Below are 21,691 nucleotides of genomic sequence, written 5' to 3' on the forward strand. Positions count from 1 at the left end.
AAGGTACAACACACTCGCCACACTCACTGTTACAGGACCCTTCAAGATCTCTTGTAAGATAGAGACGAACACTTGACCTCACAATTTACCTCATCTTGAATAAGTCTCCATGAAGAAGTGGAACATCCCTACCAACTCCTGGGAATCTCTCTGGCCAACAGTCCTGTAGAGCTGCAGCCACACAGCTCCAGTGAGCCTGGTTCAACCCTAACTGTCTGTGTGGAGTTTGCACGCCGTCTTTGTGACTGGGGGTTCTGACTCCCTTCAAGTGCTCCACTTCCTCCCACTTCCCAATCACACATGGGTTGGTAGGTTAACTGGCCACTGGGAATTCTGGAATTAGAGAGGGGAGGGGATAAGCAAAGTGGATATAATGGTAATTTTAAACGGGATTAATTGAAGCTTATTGTAAATAGTGCAAACTAGATGGGCTGAAGGGCCTGTTTTCATGACATTTGTCTCTGGCTATTTCTGACTGAGGTGGAGAAGGAGAATGCACAATGGTATGGAGGAAGAAGTCTCTTCATTGAGAGCACACAAAGGACCTGCCTCAGTGGTGGAAAGTGTCCACCTGATAATTGCCTTTCCCTTGGTACTACCTCGATATCCTCATGTTTGAAAAGATCTGTCTGGGTGGCATGCAAACAAAAGCTTTTCAGTGCATGTTAGTATGTTAGCCTTTCAATGTATGTCAGTACATTTGACAATAATAAACCAACTCCAAATGCAAATATCTGCCCACAGCATCATTCATCTCCTGCTTCATCATGTAGACTCTGTCCTTCCCACATCAGCTTCATCAGAACAAGCAAGGCATCCTCAAGCAGATGCTTTATAACCAACAGCATCTTTTTGTGGTGTGGAAAATTACTTAAATGTAGATCATGTACACCTCTTCTGCTTGTCTCTTGCCAAATTAAACTAAATCTCTTCTCCCTGTATATTATCCATACCCCTCCATTCCCTACACATTCACATATCTATCTAAAAGCCTCTGAAATACCACTGTCATATCTGCTTCTACGCAGAGTCATAGAAAGGTAAAGGACCCTTTCACCCACCTAGTCTCCACCTACCATCAATCAGCCATTTGAATTGCAGCAAAGGCAATGGGCTAAATGGCTCACTCCTGCTTCTGTTAACATGGAATGTACAACAGTACAAAAAAGGAACAGGCCCTTTGGCCCAACATGTCTGTGCTAAATATGATGTCGAGTTAAGCTAAATCTCCTCTGCCTGTATATGATCTATCTATGTTTATCCCTCCATTCCCTGCATATTCATGTGTCTAAAAACCTCTGAAACACCACAATCAAATCGAAACACAAGAGATTCTGCAGATGTTGTGTTAGATAGGATCCATAAGACCGTAAGACACAGGAAAAGAATTACACCATTCGACCCCTCAATTCTGCTCCATCATTCCAACATGGTTGATTTATTGTCCCTGTCAACCCCATTCTCCTGCCTTCTCCTTGTAACCTTTGACACCCTTACTTATCAACAATCTACCAAGCTCCACTTTAAACTTACCCAATGACTTGGCTTCCATAGTCGCAATGTGGCAATGAATTCCCGAGAATCCCCACCCTCTGGCTAAACAAATCCCTCTTCATCTCTGTCTAAAGGGACGTCCTTGTACTGAGGCTGTGTCCTCTGGTCCTAGCCTCCCCCACTATAGCAAACATCTTAACAACATCTGCTGTATCTAGGCCTTTCAATATTCGCTAGGTTTCAAAGAGATTCCCCACCCACCTTCTTTGAGAACAGTCCCAGAGCCATCAAATGCTCCTCCTATGTTAACCCTTTCACTCCCAGGACCATTCTTGTGAACCTCTTTTGGACTCTCTCCAATGCCAGCACATCCATTTTTCAAAAAACACTGTTCGCAATACTCCAAGTGCAGTCCAACCAATGCTTTATCAGAGTTGCAACCATGAGAGGAGATGAAGTTATAGACTATTCAAACAAATATTGCTCCCTCTATCTTATGCTGAAACTCAAGCTTAACCCCTGTGCTGAAGCATTGGGAGTGGCAGACGGACCCACAGCGTGACTCAGGCAAGAATGCTGCCCACTGAGCCAATATGTTAAACTTAGGACAGTACAGCTCACGTTACAAAGAATTAAACTTGTGTTCCATCAAGCGAAGATGACTGGGTGATCATTTAATTAGTTGCTCAAGATGATTAAAGGGTTTTCTCTGGTCAACAAAGCTGTACAACCTACAAACTGGAACCAAACCGTTCAATGGTAATCCAAAATTCCCATACTAAAAATACGCTGGACTTCCATTGAAAAATGACAGCACTGAGGTTGCAAACCTTTACTGGGCAAGGATTTACAGGAGCACAACTAGCTGACAGGGTCGCTGTCTCACAGAGCCAGAGACTGAGGTTCAATCCTTATTTCGGGTTCTGAATGAGTTCACTTTGCACTTTTCACCCTGTGGGTTTTCCCCAGGTACTTTGGTGTCCTCCCACATCCCAAAAATGAGCCGCCTTGGCAGCTCACAATCAGGTTTATTATGTTGCGACATTTGCTGCTTTGCCACAGCGGTGCCGTGCAAGCCATAAAAATTACTGTGAGACACAAATATAAAGAGTGCAAAGAAGGAATAAAGGGGGAGTGCTCATGTGCTGCTCAGAATTGTGATGGGGAGGGCAAGAAGCTGTCCCTAAAATACCAGTTCCCCTCTCACACCTTCTGTTCTCCTAACCTGCCCATAACCTCCTTTGAGTTCCTTGCCTCCTTCCCTTTCTTCCGTGGCCCACTGTTCTCTCTCATCAGATTCTGTCATTTTCAGCCCCTTACCCCTTCCACCCATCACTTCCCAGCTTCTTACTTCATTCCCCTCGCCACAACCTTCCTCCACAGCTGGTCTCCCCATCAGCAGCTTGTACTCCTACCCCTGCCCCACCTCTTTATTCTGGCTTCTGCCTCCGTCCCTTCCAAGTCCTGATGGAGAGTATCAGCCTAAACCATCTGCTAATTATTCCGCTCCATTGCTCCAGCACGACTTGCTGAATTCCTCCTGCATTTTTGTGTGTGTTGCTCAAGATTTCCAGCATCTGCAGAACCTGTTGTGCTTGAAGCACTGAGTGTAGCTCCTCAGGCTCCTATACCTTCTCCCTAATGTTAGTAACACAAAGAGGTCCCACCTGGGGTTTAAATTTGAGCTAGTCGCAAAGAAAGCAATGGGAGGAGAACATTTACACAGACATTGCTGGGAATTGGGGACCTGAGTAATAGGGAACGGTTGAATAGGTTAGAACTTTACCTACTGGAGAATGAGGGGAGATCTCACAGAGATACACACAATTATGAAGGGTACAGATAGGATGAATGCTTTCAGGCTTTTTCCCTTCAGGTGGGGTAAGACTAGAACTACAGGTCATAGGTTTAGGGTGAATATTTAAGGGGACTCCAAGGGGGAACTTCTTCTCTCAGAGCTGGTCCGGGTGTGGAACAAACCGCCAGCAGAAGTGGTAGATGAAAGGTCAATTGTGGCATTTAAGAGAAGTTTGAATAGGTATGCAGATGATAAAGGTATGGAAGGTTATGGTCTGGGTGTAGACAGATGGGATGAGGCAGAAGACCAGGCTGGCACAGACTAGATGGGCCGAATGAGCTGTTTCTGTGCTGTAGTGTTCTATGACACCATGACATTCTGAATCAGTAGGCAAAATTTCTTGTGTAGAAGGCAATTTTTCAACTGGATTTATTAGTGATGTATTAAAGGATATTGTCTCCACTACAATGTTATCCTACCAAAAACTTTTATAGCTTCAAATAACTTCAGATTACCACTTCTTGTTCTTCAGAAATGGATTGATGTAGCCACTCTAATTCTAAATTTACAAGGCATGCCCTAAATGCCATTTGGTTCTCACTGTACTTTAACCAAGCACTATCAAGTGTTCACAAGCAAACACCTTCTGGAAAGTCCTGAAGAAAAACCTTGGTCAAACTAACTGACACAAAACATCTCCACCACATCAAAGGCAAACCTCTCACTCCACCGCGCGCGCCCCCCCCCGCCAATGCTTCCTTCTACTTAAAGGAAATGGTGAACTGCAAGTGCTATGAAAATACACAGCAATTGTATTTGCATAAGTCTTAATGAGTCAAAAAAAAAGTTTTGCATTATTTTAGACATCTCAAAACGTCTCAAAGCTATCCTTAATTCAGAAATTGTATGGATGGTATCTGGGATACACAGAATTCTAATTATCCTGGACCTATGTGCTGCCTTCGACTCAATTAATCACAACATTCTCATAGATCGCCTTAAGAACTAGATTAGCCCCTCCAGTAGGTACACTTAATTGTTTTCACTCACATATCCTAGAGAGAAAATTTTTTGTCTGTCTTGGAGACCATTTTTCTAAACAATATGACATACCTTTTGGCATTGCTTAGGGAAGCTGTCTTGGTCCCTTACTCCTTTCCTTATACATTTGTTCCTTAGAAGACATCATTAGAGAGCATAAACTTGATAACCACAGTTTTGCAAAAGATTGTCATTCCGGCCGCCCAGTCAGCAGTGGGAACAGCGCACACTGAGGAGGTTTCTTGCAGATCAACTGCGCTCTTTGAAAAGGAGAGCTTAGTGGGCATTCAGAGTCATTCCAGCTGCCAAACCAGAGGCAGGGGCGGCATACGGTGAGGTTTCTCACACGTCGGCAAGAACAGCGCGGAGAAGAGTAAGTAGAAGTACAGAATGCTCAAGCGGAGCGGCCATTGTTGGGAGTGAGTCAGTGGTGAGAGTGGGAGCATCCCGGTTTGCCTCAAAAGAGGCTTCAGCTCAGAAAACGAATCAGTTCTGGGTAAGTTGCCTGGGTAACTTTCTGCTAAGTTTCCCTTTTTTCTTACTGTGTCAGGGATACTTAATGTAAACATAGACATAGAAACATAGAAAACCTGCAGCACAATACAGGCCCTTCGGCCCACAAACTGTGCTGAACATGTCCTTACCTTAGAAATTACCTCGGGTTGCCCACAGCCCTCTATTTTTCTGAGCTCCATGTATCTGTCCAGGAGTCTCTTAAAAGACCCTATTGTATCTGCCTCCACCACTTTGCCGGCAGCCCATTTCACGCATTCACCACTCTCTGCATAAAAAGCTTACCCCTGACATCTCCTCTGTACCTACTTCCAAGCACCTTCAATCTGTTTAAATGGCTGTTGTGTGTTTCTCATACCGAATGTGGAAACCTGGGAAACCCTACATCTGCGTGAAGTGCATCCAGCTGCTGCTCCTTGAAGACTGTGTTAAAGATCTGGAGTAACAGCTGGATGAGCTTCATCTTGTACGGGAGAGTGAGGAGATCATCGATCGGAGTTACAGGGAAGTAGATACCTCCAAGTTGCAGGAGGCGGGTAGCTGGGTGACTGTCAGAAGAAAAAATGGAAATATGAACAGGCAGTTAGCACAGAGCACCCCTATGGCTATTCCCCTCAATAATAAGTATACTGTTTTGGATACTGTTGTGGGGGATGATGTCCCAGGAGAATGCCACAGAGACCAGGTTACTGGCACTAAGCATAGGCTCGTGGTGCAGAAGGGAAAGGGGAAGAAGGGGGGAGTGGTAGTGATAGAGGAGTCAATAGTCAGAGGAACAGACATGAGATTCTGTGGATGTGAACATGACACCCAGATGGTATGTTGCCTCCCAGGTGCCAGGGTCAGGGACATCTCGGATCGCATCCCCATCACTTTGGGGAGGGAGGGAGAGTAGCCAGGTGTCTTGGTACATATTGGTACCAGTGACAGAGGAAAGAAAAGCAATGAGGTCCTGAAGAGAGAGTTTAGAGAGCTAGGCAGAATATTGAGAAGCAGGACCTCCAGGGTAGTAATTTCTGGATTGCTACCTGTGCCATGTGCCAGTGAGGGTAGAAACAGGATGATTTGGCAGATAAATGCGTGGCTGAGAAGCTGGTGCAGGGGGCAGGGCTTCAGGTTCTTGGATCATTGGGATCTCTTCTGGGGGAGGAATGAGTGGTACAAAAGGGACAGATTGCATCTGAACCCAACAGGGACCAATATTCTCGTGGGCAGGTTTGTTGGAGTTGTTGGGGAGGGTTTAAACTTATTTGACAGGGGATTGAGAACCAGAGTGAAGGGACTCAGGATAGCACATATGGTAAAAAAGCAAAGGTAGCATGTAGTCAGACTGTCAAGAGAGCAGGTAGATGATAGGACAAAATTGGAGCCAGCAGGGTGAGTATCAGTGCATTACGGATACAGAATCAAAAAGGTGGCAAACATAATACTCAAAATGTTGTATCTTAATGCACAGAGTTTAAGAAATAAAGCGAATGATCTTGTTGCACTTTTACAGATTGTTGGGTATGACATTGTTATTTGTGGCCATCACTGAATCGTGGCTGAAGGATGGTTGTATTTGGGAGCTGAATATCGAAGATTACACATTATATCGGAAGGATAGGAAGGTCGGCAAAGGGAGTTGCATGGCTCTGCTGGTAAAGAATGGCATCAAATCATTACAAAGATGTGACATAGGATCGGAAGATGTTGACAATTCCTTTTCCTCCACAGATACTACAGATACTGTCTGACTCGCTGAACTCCTCCAACAGATTGTTTGTTGCTCTGGGATTTCAGCATCTGCAGTATCGTTTCTACACCCAACACCTCAGCCCCAATTTCGTGCTTTCTCCCCATTTCCTATTATGCCCTGACTAATCAAGAATTTATCATCCTCTGCCTTAAATATACCCAATGACTTGGCCTCCATTGCCACCTGTGGCAACAGATTCCATAGATTCACCACTCTCTGGCTAAAGAAATTTCTCCTCATCTCGGTTCTAAAAGGACACCGCTCTATTCTGAGGCTGTGCCCTCTGGTCTTAGACTTTCCCGCCATAGGAAACATCCACTCCACATCCACTCTATTCAGGCCTTTCAAATTCAATAGGTTTCAATGAGATCCACCCCTCATTCTTCTAAATTCCAGTGAACACAGCCCCAGAGCCATCAAACGCTCCTCATATGATAAGCCTCTTAATCCTGAATCATTTTCATGAACCTCCTTTGAACCCTCTCCAATGTCAGCACAAGCTCCCACTACCTAAAAGTGCTCCTCACGGCAAGCGCCTCAAATAGCCTCTGACAACTCAGTCCAACTCCTGACCTTCTCGTGTGGCTTAGCCTCTAAGCCCAGCAGAACTGTTTCTACTGACAGATACATGTATGCATAGATATTCTTGTATCTATGCATACATGTACTTGTGTACATGACAGTAAACTCAACTTTGACCTCCATTCAGTGAAGTCAGGTCACTCAGGCAAATCCAATTGTGCATCTCATATTGATCTGAAACAAAAAAAACTTGGTGATATTTTTACACCTCATCCAACAGTACGGCTCTCCACTGGTACCCTCTGGAATGTTAGCCCAAACACTTGTGCTCGAAGATGTGGAATGAGACTTGAACCAGCATAACTGTGATTCATGGCTAAAAAACTGAACGAGCTGACATAACCAAGATCATATAAAAGGATGAGTCATGTACATACAACAGAAAAATAGTGTTCCTGCAAAGACTGCTGCAAATACAGGGAAAGAAAGGCAAGGAAATTCCTCAACTCTGCAGCTTTAAGCAGATCTGTTTTAAATTGTTTTTCCCAAAGTATTCCCATAGGCTCAATCCACAATAAACTTAACTTCAACTTTACAAACATCGTTAGAGTCAAGAAATTATGCCAAAACTAAACAGAACAAAAATCCAGTCCCTGAGGAGGTTGGCTCTCTGATTTGGACTGAAGGACACGAAGGAATTCACGTCAGTTTGAGATGGTTTCAGAGATTGTTCTCTTTAAGGGCGGATTTGAGTAAACTGACAAAACTCATGAGGATTCAGATAGAGTAAATAAGGAGACCACTTTGGTGGGTTCAGAATCCCTTAGGCACACATGATAGATTATGGCCAAAGAAATCAGAGTGAAACTATGAGACAATGGAGCAGATTTAAGCCCCTCGGCCCATTGACTCTGCTCCACCATTTGAACATAGCTGAACCATTTCCCTTTCAATCCCAAACAAGGTATAAAAGGGGTTACAACCGCCTTGCTCCAAGATAAAAGGCTACCAACTAAGGGATAGGAGGCAATCCCAGTATGATGTGGGATACAGGTTCAATGGTGGCCTTCATTTAGGATAGGGATGACTAAAGTCAGAATGACTTCATGTAAATGAGGAAAAAGGAGAGGGAGATGGATTGGATCACTCTTTGGAAAAGCTAGTACAAACTCAATAGGCCAGATGACTTCCTTCTACATCATAATATCCTAGTGATTCCAAAATTCATGGGATATACATAGCAATAATCCCTGTTTGTTTAGTATTCTCATGTAATCTGCAAAGCTTTCTAGGAATGTTACGCAATTTTATAACAAATTTTCAAAAAAATAACTTTGAATTTGGTGTTCCAGGTTGCAATGTGATTTTATTCACAATGCAGTCTCCCATCAGTGTATATAAGAAATTGAAACAGGCCCTTCAGCTCATCAAGTCTGTGCCAAGTATCAAACAACCATCTACACTACTACATAAATCTCACTTTTATTCTCGCCCCATTTCAACCAATTATACCACTTGCCTTGGAGCGGCACATTAGCTACTACAGTGTCAGCGACTCATATTCAATTCCACCACTGTCTGTAAGGAGTTTGTACATTCTCCCTGTGGCCACATGTTTCTTCCAGGTTCTTCTGTCTCCTTCCATGTTCTAAACACCTACTGGTTAATAGGGTAAGTGATCATGTGGGTATAAATGGGCAGCAAAGTCTTGTTAGGCTGGAAGGCTATCTCTAAATAAAATACACACCCCAGGCCAATTAACCTACCAACCTATATGTCTTTGAGATGTGGAAGGGTATCAGACCACCCAGAGGAAACTTACACAGTCTAAGGGAGAATTGAAGACTCACAGACAGCACCAGTCGTGAGGACTGAACCAGGGCCTCTTGCTATTAGACTTGCATTAAACTCAACAGTGCAGAGGCTCTGTTGAAGTGATGGCAGTCACCACTAACCTCGCAGAAAACTCCCCACATTGGTGTAGTCATCTCTGTGGTGAGAACTTCCCCTTTTCCCATGCCTTATGTTATAACCTTCAGTTCAAAGGGACCACTGGCACGCTGTAGCTTTGAAACCACTAAACTAACAGGTCAGCAACTTGTATTAATGAATTCTCAGACAGCATTGTAGGATGCAATTTTACATAATATACAGTCTTAAAATAAGCCCCAAAATAAATGCATACAATGAGACGAGCTGTATAATAAATTAGCTGGATGAAAGATGAAAAGCTCCACATAAATTTGAAGTCATAGTCAAATATACTGTCATATGTACAAATACATGTAGGGACAGATGTAATGAAAAACTCATCTGCAGCAGCATCACGGGCACAGCATCAGATAAGTGGCATTCACGAGAAAACAAACTAAATATAAATTATACACAAAGAGAAGATCTGCAGATGCTGGAAATCCAAGCAACACACACACACACACACACACACACACACACACACACACACACACACAGTGCTGAAGGAATTCAGCAGGCCAGGCAGCATCTATGAAAAAAGAGTAAACAGTCGATGTTTTGGGCCCAGACTCTTCTTCATCAGGACTGGGAAAAAAAGATGAGGAGTCAGAGTAAGAGAGTGTGGGGAGGGTAGGAAGAGTGGTGCGGACAGCCCAGTGCTTCTGTCGATGTGAACTTACAATTCAGGACATGTACAGTGACAGGTGTGTAAAAAGGACGCCAAGGATCATTGGGGACCCAAGTCACCCCAACCACAAACTGTTCCACCTGCTACCATCCAGGACACAGTAGCGCAGCATAAGGACCAGAACCAATAGGCTCCGGGACAGCTTCTTCCACCAGGCCATCAGACTGATTAACTCACACTGATACAATTGTATTTCTATGTTATATTGACTATCATGTGGTAATACTATTTATAAGTTACTGTAAATTGCACATTTAGATGGAGAAGTAACATAAAGATTTTTATTCTTCATGTGTATGAGGGATGTAAGTAATAAAGTCAATTCAATTCAAGAAACACAAGGTGATAGGTGAAACCGGGAAGAGAGGGAAGGGGTGAAATAAAGAGCTGGGAAGTTGATTAGTGAAAGAGATACAAGACTGGAGAAGGGGGAATATGATAGGAGGGGACAGAAGGCCATGGAAGAAAGAAAAGGGGAAGGAGCACCAGCGGGAGGTGATAGCCAGATAAGGAGATAAGGTAAAAGAGGGAAAAGGAGATGGGGAATTGTGAAGTGAGGGGAGCATTACTGGAAGTTTGAGAAACCAATGTTCATGCCATCAGGTTGGAGGCTACTTAGCAGAATGTAAGGTGTTGCTCCTCCAACCCGACTGTGGCCTCATCGCGACAGTAGAGGAGGCCATAGACTGGCATGTCAGAATGGGAATGGGAAGTAGAAATAAAATGGGTGGCCACTGGGATATCCTGCTTTTTTTGGTGGTTGGAGCATAGGTACTCAGTGAAGTGGTCTCCCAATCCGCGGAGGGTCTCAGCGATGTACAGGATACCGCACTGGGAGCATTGGATACAATAGATCAGTGGGGAGAGATGAATGGACAAGGGAGTCTCATAGGGAGCAATCCCTACGGAAAGCAGAAAGTGGGGTGAGGGAAAGTTGTGTTTGGTGGTGAGATCCCAGTGAAGATGGCATATAAATAAACTTTATATTTTTTTAAACAAGAAAGAACACAATTAAAAATTGATCTGAAGGAATTATTAATAACTGATATAAATTTTTAGGATTGGATAATTGGGTGAATAGTAATTACCACATGACATTTTACAAAAGACTTACTCCATGTAAAAAGACGGTCACAAAAGCAACTTTGGGATTCCTAAGTTATGCATACACAAGCATCACAAAGTTTCGCAGTCTAATTACAGAGAACATGAGCAGTTTCACATTTATCTCTTGCATAATCCTAAAGAATGATACCACAGCTTACAGCTACATTGAGCCTTTAACTCAGTAAAGTGTTCAATGGCACTTCGTAGAAGTATTTATTTTAACAAATTATGATACCAAACTACACAAGGATACATTAATATATACAGCCAAAAGCTTGGATTACCCAAAGATGAATATTTTAAGGAATTAAATGTATGTAGATTAAGAAGCAACAAGTAGGGACTCAACACTGTTCTACGTGGTCTAATGCAAGTTCAAGGAACAATACCTCATCTTTCTACTAGGCGCGTTGCAGTCTTTCAGACTCAATACTGAATTCAACAATTTCTGATAACTTGTTTTTTCTGTTTGAAAGGGAGCTGACTAGATCTGTTGTAGGCCATCCACATGCAACATTGGGTCAACTATTCTCTCTTCACTGCTAAGGCCGGACGAGTGGGCCATTCCGAGAGCTCTGCATTTAATAGCTTTCACACTTATTTTGCTCTCACACTACCTGCTCTTTCAACTTGTCAATGAGATGGCTTCATCGGCATCTTTTCACCAGAGCAACTCTGGCCCCATCTTATGAAGTATTCTTGTCCTCTCCATCCTTCCCACCCTCTCTGCATCTTAAAACCAGCTTGTTTTCGTCTTTCCCAGTTCTGACAAAGGATCATCAAACTGAAATGGCAAATCTTTTTTTCTTTCTGCTGATGCTGCCCGACTTGTTGGGCATTGTATTCTGGTATGACAATTCGAATATGCAGGAACACAAGAAGCTGCAAAGAGTTGAGGACTCTGCACAAAAAAGAAACATTCATCATCAAAAGATCCCTACCGTCCAGGCCATGCCATTGACTCACAGCTGCCATCAGAAGGGAGGTACAAAAGCCTGAAATTTCACAGCACCAGGGTCAAGAACAGCTGTTTCCCTTCAATCAGCCAGTACTTGAACTAACCAGCACAATGCTAATCACTAGAGTTTAGCAATACCAAGACCATTTCAATCACTATGCACTGAAATGAACTTCGTTTCTATTCTATTTGTGTAAATTAAGTATAAATTATATACAATTTTTACATTTTTCTTGTAAATTATGCTTAGTAAGTTTATCATTGCACTTGTGCATATGTCAATCAACTCCAGAAACTTATCTTCTAATGTTCAACATTTTGAGTTTTTGCTTCAGGATTCCTGTAACAACACTTTTGTTTGATTTTACTACACTTGGTGGAGCCCCAACAGAACACCTGAGGATGGGCAAGAGATAGTAATTAAGAGAGGGCTTCCTCCACTTGTACACCACTGTGCCTAATCTTCTCCGGTGAACTGTGCTGGTGGGACAAAACATGCAAGGGGCTGCGGAGGAGGAAACTACTCATCATTATCTGCAAAGCTAAGAGGCAGCAACAATATCACCAGGTCAACTGCAACAAACAATCTGCAGGAGAAACTCAACAGGTAGAGCAGCAACAGTGGTGGGAGAAGAAATCATCAACATTCCTGGTGAAAAACCCTGCATCAGGACCCAAAACATCAACAAGTCCTTGCCTCGTCCCCCCACAGATGCTGCACTTCCTGCCGAGTTCCTCCAGCAGGTAAATTTTGCTTTAGATTTCAATAACTGCAGTTTCTTGTGTCTCCTCTGACTAATCTAGCTGGTGTTCAACTGGTCCAAGGGGATCTCTCACAATTTATACACCAGTCCCAATACTTTTGAGAAGGAACTTGCAATGTTAAGGATCAAGACTGACTGCGCATGCGCAGTCGGTCTTGATCCTTAACCTTGCAAGAGAGCACAGTCGATAGTGCATTCATGGGCTTTCAAAATGGATTTGACTAAGTATCACGTCTAAAAACTCAGCATCGCTGAAAACAATTAAAAAAACTAGAAAAAAAATCACACTAAAGGCTTTCAAAGCAGTAATTATGAAATACTGCAGATAGTTTGTGCTTCTTTATTCTCATGCTAGTGTTTTACAGTATCTGCTAATACCCTGCTTATTCACTATACCCAGTTTTCACAGTTGGAAACAGGCCGAAAGCAAAATGGTTGGATGGAAGCTTCTTCAGCAAGTCCCCCCTATACTGAAATGCTTATTCACCCTTTCTCTGAAACAAGACAGTCTCTAAAGAAAAGCAGGCCAAATGCTGAGACTCATAAATCAACTTGTATCCAGTCAGCTTGCCAAAGGCTAATATAATTATGTCTCGTCCAGTTCTTGCTCGGGTAAGACAGAATTGGATGGGTTGAGAATTTTTATTATGAACAGTTATCTCCAATGGTAGCTGCCAAACCTGTCATCTTTCCATCCATCAGGGAGTACTTGATGAGCAATCAATCCCTGGAATTCCCAACATGAAGCAAGGCAATTATTTAATTTTAAGACATCTGTCTCTCTCGTAGTTTATGAATGCCCTGATGCAGCAATATAATGTAGAAGACCAGCGGAGCGGGGATCTGTGGGTTGGGTGAGCTATACTTTATTCACCCACTGCTATAATTTCAATCTTATTATTAAATGGGCAATGGGCCCACCAATAATTTGGATCTTAGGGTAGGTGACAAACTTTAGAATTTACTTAGAATTTACTCTGACCCCTCTCCATCCCTCTCCTCTTTAAGGTGCTCCTCAAATCCCCTCTCAACAGCCATGAGTTTCCTCTCCTGCCAAAATAGCTCATGTTCCATGGTGTTAAAATTTGTCTGATTTGCTTGCAGTAATGCCTCCACCCCCATCCCCTTCTCCCTCTCTCACCTTATCTCCTTGCCTGCACATCACCTCCCTCTGGTGCTCCTCCCCCTTTTCTTTCCTCCATGCTCTTCTGTCCTCTATCAGATTCCGCCCCCCCGAGATCTGTAACTCTTACACCAATCAACTTCCCAGCTTTTTGCTGTATCCCTCCCCCTTCCAGTTTCACCTCTTACCAGGTGTTTCTCTCTCCCCTCCCTCATCTTTTAAATCTACTCATCTTTTTTTCTTCAGTCCTGCCAAAGAGTCTCAGCCCCAAACATCGACTGTACTTTTTTCCCACAGATGCTGCCTAGCCTGCTGAGTTCTTCCAGCATTGAGTATGTGCTGAGTTCAAGGTTGCTGCTGTGGCACCACTCAGCCTTAATAATTCATCACAACTGGCAACTTTCCTGTCAGCCCGATATTCAAATTGTCAACTAATTTCCTTCCTTATTTAACTTAGTGATGATTAAATCCTTTCCTGGAGAAAATGAGGTCTCTGTGTATATGGAATCTGTTTAGACAAACACACTGTTGTGTCTCTCTACAACTTACATTTACAACTTACATATTAGCAATTCATGCGAATGACTACTTGGGAGACTGGTAGGTTGGATTTGCCAGCTACTGCGGGGTTTCCACTGTGAGAACTGGGTCCATAACAATATCTGAGTATATATGGCTGAGTTAAACACCCTGGACTCAGTATACGTACTTTGCCCTTTACTAGCCCACAGTTTTCGTTAAATCCAGGAGCAGCCCTCTTCTCATTACTGCTATAGGGCGCAGGTACAGGAGCCTGAAGGCGCACACTCAAAGTTTTAGGAACAGCTTCTTCCCCTTCACCATCAGATTTCTGAACGGTCCGTTTGTTCTCATTTTTCAATATTTATTTACGTCTATATTTCTTATTGTAATTTATAGTATATTTTGTTTGCACTCTACTGCTGCTGCAAACAAATTGGATGATATACGTCAGTGATAACAAACTTGATTCTGATAAATATATTAATGGGTGGCTGCATTCCTGATTTATAAACTATTTTTATTCAAAAATAAACTTTAATCATAATAAAAATATATACAAAATAAGAAATGATGTAAAACGTTTACATTCACAGGCAATACTTAAGTCTGTGTTGGGAAAGCTGTTGGAAAAGATTCTGAGAGATCAGATCTACGGAGATTTAGAGAATCATGGTCTGATCAGGGACAGTCAGCATGGCTTTGTGAAGGGCAGATCGTGTCTAACAAGCCTGATAGAGTTCTTTGAGGAGGTGTCCAGGCATATAGATGAGGGTAGTGCAGTGGATGTGATCTATATGGATTTTAGTAAGGCATTTGACAAGGTTCCACACGGTAGGCTTATTCAGAAAGTCAGAAGGCATGGGATCCAGGGAAAATTGGCCAGGTGGATTCAGAATTGGCCTGCCTGCAGAAAGCAGAGAGCCGTGGTAGAGGGAGTACATTCGGATTGGAGGGTTGTGACTGGGGGTACATGTCCACAGATCCCTGAAAGTTGTCTCACAGATAGATAGGGTAGTTAAGAAAGCTTATGGGCTGTTAGCTTTCATAAGTCGAGGGATAGAGTTTAAGAGTCACGAGGTAATGATGCAGCTCTATAAAACTCTGGCTAGGCCACACTTGGAGTACTGTGTCCAGTTCTGGTTGCCTCACTATAGGAAGGATGTGGAAGCTTTGGAAAGGGTACAGAGGAGATTTACCAGGATGCTGCCTGGTTTAGAGAGTATGCATTATGATCAGAGATTAAGGGAGCTAGGGCTTTACTCTTTAGAGAGGAGGAGGGTGAGAGGAGACATGATAGAGGTGTACAAGATATTAAGAGGAATAGATAGAGTGGATAGCCAGCGCCTCTTCCCCAGGGCACCACTGCTCATACAAGAGGACATGGCTTTAAGGTAAGGGGTGAGAAGTTCAAGGGGGATATTAGAGGAAGGTTTTTTACTCAGAGTGGTTGGTGTGTGGAATGCACTGCCTGGGTCAGTGGTGCAGGCAGATACACTCGTGAAGTTTAAGAGACTACTAGACAGGCATATGGAGGAATTTAAGGTGGGGGGGGTATACGGGAGGCAGAGTTTAAGGGTCGGCACAACATTGTGGGCCGAAAGGCCTGTAGTGTGCTGTACTGTTCTAAGTTCTATGCACTACATGAAGTGGTGTTAACTCATTTCTTTAAACCATAGCAAAATTGCCACTTCTATGGCCACCCAGGGTGATGGACAACTTCAATGTTTAACAGGCTTCAGCTCTTCATGTGCAGTAGAAGAAGGAGCCCAGACTGCAATCCTTCCCCAAAAAGCCTCTGCAATGGCTGTACGCTGTTTCAGTACATCTCGCAGCATGTGTTTCTGCAGTCTGTAGTGTGTCAATAGTCAGCATTCCCCGATGGACATCTCCCTGTGCTGGAAGGTGGGCAGACCGAAGGACATCCTTCACTAAGATGACCATCTTCCAACATCACTTGTTGTTTATCTCAGTGTGTCTCTGGGAGCAAGCCCATTGATCAGAGTGTTTTACAGCTGCTGTGGATGAACAAAGACAAGGACTCTTGCATCCTTCCGCACACGCTCTTATCAAGTTCATCGTATGCAAAGAAGTGGGTGGCCACTGCTTTCCCACCACAGCTATCCGAGGGGGACTTACAAAATTCCTAGGAATTAATTACATTTGTACCAACTGACCAAGTACTCCTCCTCACTGTTGAACTTCAGTGATACACATTACCTCAAAACAAACAACTATGTAGTTCCTGTCGCTATTACAAACTAATTACCTTTAATGAGTTGTAGAATTGGATAGACAGTAAACGTCGCATCAGTAAATGTTTGCGGACAAGGCAGTGTACTGTATTTTCCCCGAAAGTGTTCCAATTCCATCTGTAATGGAAAATTGTTTTAAAAAACTTTATTCCTACATTGTCTACAGCTGCTCAAGGCACGCTCTGTTAGATGGACAATCTTCCTTTCTTCAGAAAGTAACTTGAAACTCTCTACAAATCTCACCGGTGAAGGCTGCAAACACAGATCTGCAGGCTTCCATTCCGTCCTGCACTGCACGTAAAAGGCACACTTGATTAATCTCACACACAATATAGCACTGTAGACATTGAGACACCTCAAGTGGTCTTCAGGCTCTCAGTAAAGCACCGACTCTCTCATCCCTGATGATTAGCATTTTGTCAGCTCGAGTTTACAACAAGCTCAAAGAGTGTCCAACTTGTACATCCTCAAGGGACAACTTTGAACTTAGAAAATATGAATTCCTCTCTGGACCAAAGCCAAAACGACAATAAAAAAGGAAGGATTCTTGCTTCTTCAAGCTTCCTTCATTGGCAACAATCCCAAAAATGATCCTCTGTATTATCTGGTTAACACAAAGCTAGAGACTCAAAACTTCCATCAGCTCCCTCTTTCCATTTAACATTCATGAGATGAATAAGAAACCGTTACTCTGTGTGGAATTGTAAGAAATCCTCTGACCTTCCCCCTTTTCCATTCCTTATTCTGGTTACCCCCTCACCCCTTCTCTTCTTACCTGCCCATCATCTCCCTCTGGTTCCTCACTTCCTCCCTTCCTTCTTGGTTCCCGTTCCCTCATATTAGATTCCTTCTTCAGCCCTCTACCTCTTTCAACGATCGCCTTCCAGCTTCTTACTTTATCCCCAATTCACCCTCCTTCCCGTTCACCTGGTCTCACCAATCATCTGCCAACTTACACTCCTTCCCCCGACTTCTCTGTTCTGGATTTTGCAAACTTCTTATCCAGTCCTGAAGGGCCTTGGCCAAAAATATCGACTGTTTATTCCCCTCCACAGATGCTGCCCAAACTGTTGAGTTCCTCCAGTATTTTGTGTGTGTTGCACAGAAACAGATCATTTGGCTCAACAAGCCTCCTCCTACCACAAACCTCGAATCATTTTCCCCCTCATACAATTAATGGAAAAAAGATAACGTGTGTGTTCTTTTGAGCAGTCATTCGGACCTGACTGTGTGTGTGAAGACCTTCTCAAAGCCAGGAGTTTTGGCTTCCCAAGTGTGTCTGCTAGCTCACCAGTATTCAAAGTTAAAAGTAAATTTATTATCAAAGTGCATATATTTCATCATAAACTACCCTGAGATTCATTTTCCTGCAAAGGAATACAAAGAAACACAACAGCATCAATGAAAACTATACACAAAGATCAACAAACAACCAAATGCAAAAGACAAACTGAGCAAATACAAAAAAAAATCAAACAATAATAATATTGAGAAAATAAGTAATAAATAATACTGAGAACATGAGTTGTAGAGTCTTTGACCATGAGAGTTCCAGTATTGGTCCCATCACACCAGGCAGCCAGCAAGTTAGCACCAACACACTGATATCCGTCTCTTGGGCCACCTCAAAGTGCCTCACTGACCATCAGAAGTGCTCTCAGGTACGGTCACTTTTGTGTCCAACAGTCCCTCAGGATCAAGAATGAATAGGCCAGGTCTCCCTTTGCAAGGAAAGATATGATTGCAACAGAGTGAGTGTAGAAGAGGTCAGATCACAATACCAGGCCCTGGGTATTAATTCTCTTCATCAAAGGCTAGTGGAGTCTTTGAATATTTTCTATATAATGTGAGAAGAATACACATAGATTAGGATGTTAGCTGTCCTGTGCTGGCACCAGTGGAATCAGCAGTTGGTCTGCCACCTGTCTTCAGGAGAGAGAGAGATAAGGAAAACAATGGAGCAGCATTTGGAGATGTTAATGAAGGAACGGGAGAGAGTAACGGAAGGAGAGCTGCCAAGGTCGGCTCCCCCTTTGAACCCTGAACTGTTTGAAGTCATGGACAGGCGATACCCCAGCAGAGGGATAAAAAGGGACAGGTTCGCTAAGGCAGGACACATACGACACCCCGAGGTAACGAGACCCTGGAAGCGGTGCGTCTCTCACAAGTCGGTGGGAAGTTTTTGGACGGCTAGTCACGGGACCAAGCCATAGACGCACAGGGTGGAAAGGCACGATCAGCGGGAACCTGGTGTGTGTCCACCCTTGCCTGGGTGCCGGGTTCACCGCAGAGAAACGATCGTATCTGGAAACGGAGGGGTCACGGTCAGTGACCTCAGATGACATCACAAAGGGCTTGCACGGAAGCTGACTGCGAAGGTCTGTGTGTGGAAGCCGTTTGAATATTCATTCGTTTTGCTCTCTCTCTCCTTCCCCCCACTGTCTGCGAACTGAACTGAACTAAATTGAACTGAACTTTGCGTCACTTTGAAACTGGTCATTTACCCCTAGTCAACGAGAGAGCTTGATTGATCCTGTTATCTTAATTCTGTGTACATGTTTGTTTATCATTGCTGAACTGTTGCATTTATTATCCTTCTGATTAGAGTAATGTGTTGCTTGTTTCTTTAATAAAACTCTCTTAGTTCTAGTAATCCAGACTTCAACTGAGTGATCCATTTCTGCTGGTTTGGCAACCCAGTTACAGGGTACATAACATAAGTGGGGTTCTCGTCCATGATTTTGAACGCTAAATTTGGGGCGGAGTAAATTGATTGGGTCAAAATTCCCGAAAGGAAGAAAAGACAAACAGCAGAAATGGAGGCTGAGGAATTTATAAAGGCGCCAACCTTGGAGGCATTAGAGGATGCCAGGAAATCGGAACTGGTAGCTGTGGCCAAACGGTTGAATCTTGCTAAGGGGAAGTCGACAATGAGGAGAGAGGAGATACACAGAGCTATCGTAGAGCACTATGTATCTAAAGGTGTGTTTCCCCAAGGCGAGCTGGAGGTGGTGTCTATTGAAAAACCTGCTGGAGACGCGGTACAGGTGCAGCTTGAAAAACTGAGACTCGAGCACGAGTTCCGGGTACGGCAGTTAGAACACGAAGAGAAAGAGAGGGACAGACAGTTGGAGCGAGAAGAGAAGGAGAGAGAGTTAGAAAGGCGGGAGAAAGAGAAAGAGTTAGAAAGGCAGGAGAGAGAGAGAGACAGTTGGAGCGAGAGAAGAAACAGAGGGAAAGGGAATTCAAGCTGGAGAAGTTAAGGATAAGGGCAGAGCAGGGGCCCGTGCCGAACCAAGGTGGAGGGTTCCGGGTGACCCAGGAGGTTAGGCTGGTTCCCCCATTTGACGATACCGACATAGATCGGTACTTTCTCCATTTCGAAAAAGTTGCTACAAGTCAGGACTGGCCGAGGGATAAGTGGGCTGTTTTGCTTCAGAGTGTACTGAAAGGGAAAGCCCAACAAGCTTACTCAGCTTTGTCCACGGAAGATGCCCAGAAGTATGAGGTGGTGAAAGAGGCCATCCTCAGGATTTATGAGTTGGTCCCGGAGGCATACCGGCAGAGGTTCCAGAATGCGAGGAAGCAGTGGGACTGCACGTATTTAGAGTTTGCCCGTGAGATGCGGACATATTGTGAGCGTTGGTGCACCTCGAAGGGGGTAGAGGGGGATTATGACAGACTGCTGCAGCTGATTCTGATTGAGCAGTTTAAAGGTTGTGTCCCTGAGGGTATGAGACCCTACCTGGATGAGAAAGAGGCAGCCACGTTAGCCGCAACTGCTAAGTTAGCGGATGAGTATGCGTTGACGCATAAAATGAAGTTTGCCTCGAGTAAAGGCTACCAGAAGGGTAGTCAGGACGGCGGGGAGAGTCCGCCAGAAAAGTCAGAAAGTAAGCCGGGGACTAGTGAGAAGGATAAGGTAGACCGGGAGCAGTCTGGTAGGAAGTCTCCTGGGGTCATCTGTTATAATTGCGGGAAAGTTGGACACTTTGCATCCAGGTGCTTTGCCCCAAAGAAGGAGACGGGAAAAGGAAAAACGGCGATTTTGACTGGCTGTATCGAGCTGGTAAACAAACCGCTAGGACAGGACAGGTCTGCCAAAGTTCAGGAAGGGCGCAAGAAGTTTATCTTGGCCGGATTGGTGTCAGTGAAGGAGGGGTTAAAACCAGTTCCAGTGCGGATCTGGAGAGACACGGAGCGTGTCAGTCACTGATACTGAAGAGTGTATTAGAGTTTAGCTCAGAGACCCAAACTGGGGAGGTCAAGGTCAAAGGTATTGGGGAAGGGACAGAGGCAGTCCCTTTGCACCAGATACACTTACAAAGCAACCTGGTCTCTGGACTAGTCACGATCGGGGTGAGGCCCAAATTACCGATGAAAGGCGTGGAAGTCTTGCTCGGTAATGACCTCGCCGGGGGAATCGTGTTCCCAGCCGTGAGATTGACAGGTCTGCCTGCCAGCATTGAGGCCCCGCCCATGGACTCACAGGTTCATCACGGGACTGTGGTAGTAAATTTAGCTGAGATGTTTCTGCCAGCCTTGTACGAGAAGGGGGTAGAAAGTGAAAAGAAGGAGTGTGGTGAAACAAGAGGTAGTGAGGGAGCTGAGACAGACTTAGCATTAGCCAGGAAGGAATTTGCGCAGGCGCAGGAGCGAGACGAGGGGCTGATGGTTTTGGCAGAGACAGCTCCCTCTGACGCAGAATTAACAAGGGAACCAGTAGGCTATTGCGTGGAGGAGGAAGTGCTAAGGAAGAAAGGGAAACCAAGTACCGTACCCGCAGATGAGGAATGGGGGGTGGTGCAAAAGAGTTATGGGGATGAGATTTTTAACCTGGCCCACAAGGTACCCCCCGGTGGACATTTTGCGGTGCTGGAGGAAACAGTTGGTGGAATCATGAAAGAGGTTTACCGGCTGCCCAGGAGGAAGGATGTTATTGATTATGGCCGACGCGAACTGAGACGGTCACAGGCTTTTGATATGCTAACAAACCTAGTCGGTGTTAGCGCGGAAATCAATGAAGCTAGGGTCCCCCTGATAAGAGAAAAAAACCATTTTGAAAAAATGAGTATGGTATCGACCAGATAGGAGAAGGCTATTGTTTTGGCCAGCTCTGCTGATAAAGTCTCTCCCTTAATCCCCGAACAAAGCGACTCTTTAGGAGAAGTAATTAAACAACTTGCACACGTGTGTT

At 44.2% G+C, this 21,691-nt stretch overlaps 1 protein-coding gene across 2 annotated transcripts in view; it reads right to left on the reverse strand.

Annotated features, from left to right (window-relative positions):
• Positions 1-21,691, reverse strand: part of tspan5a (tetraspanin 5a) — a 104,745-nt gene that overhangs the window by 50,511 nt on the left and 32,543 nt on the right. The window contains exon 2 of one of the 2 annotated variants that reach the window (XM_063046892.1): positions 16,509-16,611. The exons of the other annotated variant lie outside the window; for it this stretch is intronic. Coding sequence (XP_062902962.1) covers positions 16,509-16,611 — 103 coding nt within the window. The remainder of the gene's footprint in view (positions 1-16,508; positions 16,612-21,691) is intronic. 2 annotated transcript variants of the gene reach the window in all.

The sequence above is a fragment of the Mobula hypostoma genome, chromosome 4, assembly GCF_963921235.1.
Source record: "Mobula hypostoma chromosome 4, sMobHyp1.1, whole genome shotgun sequence".
Lineage (NCBI taxonomy): Eukaryota > Metazoa > Chordata > Chondrichthyes > Myliobatiformes > Myliobatidae > Mobula > Mobula hypostoma.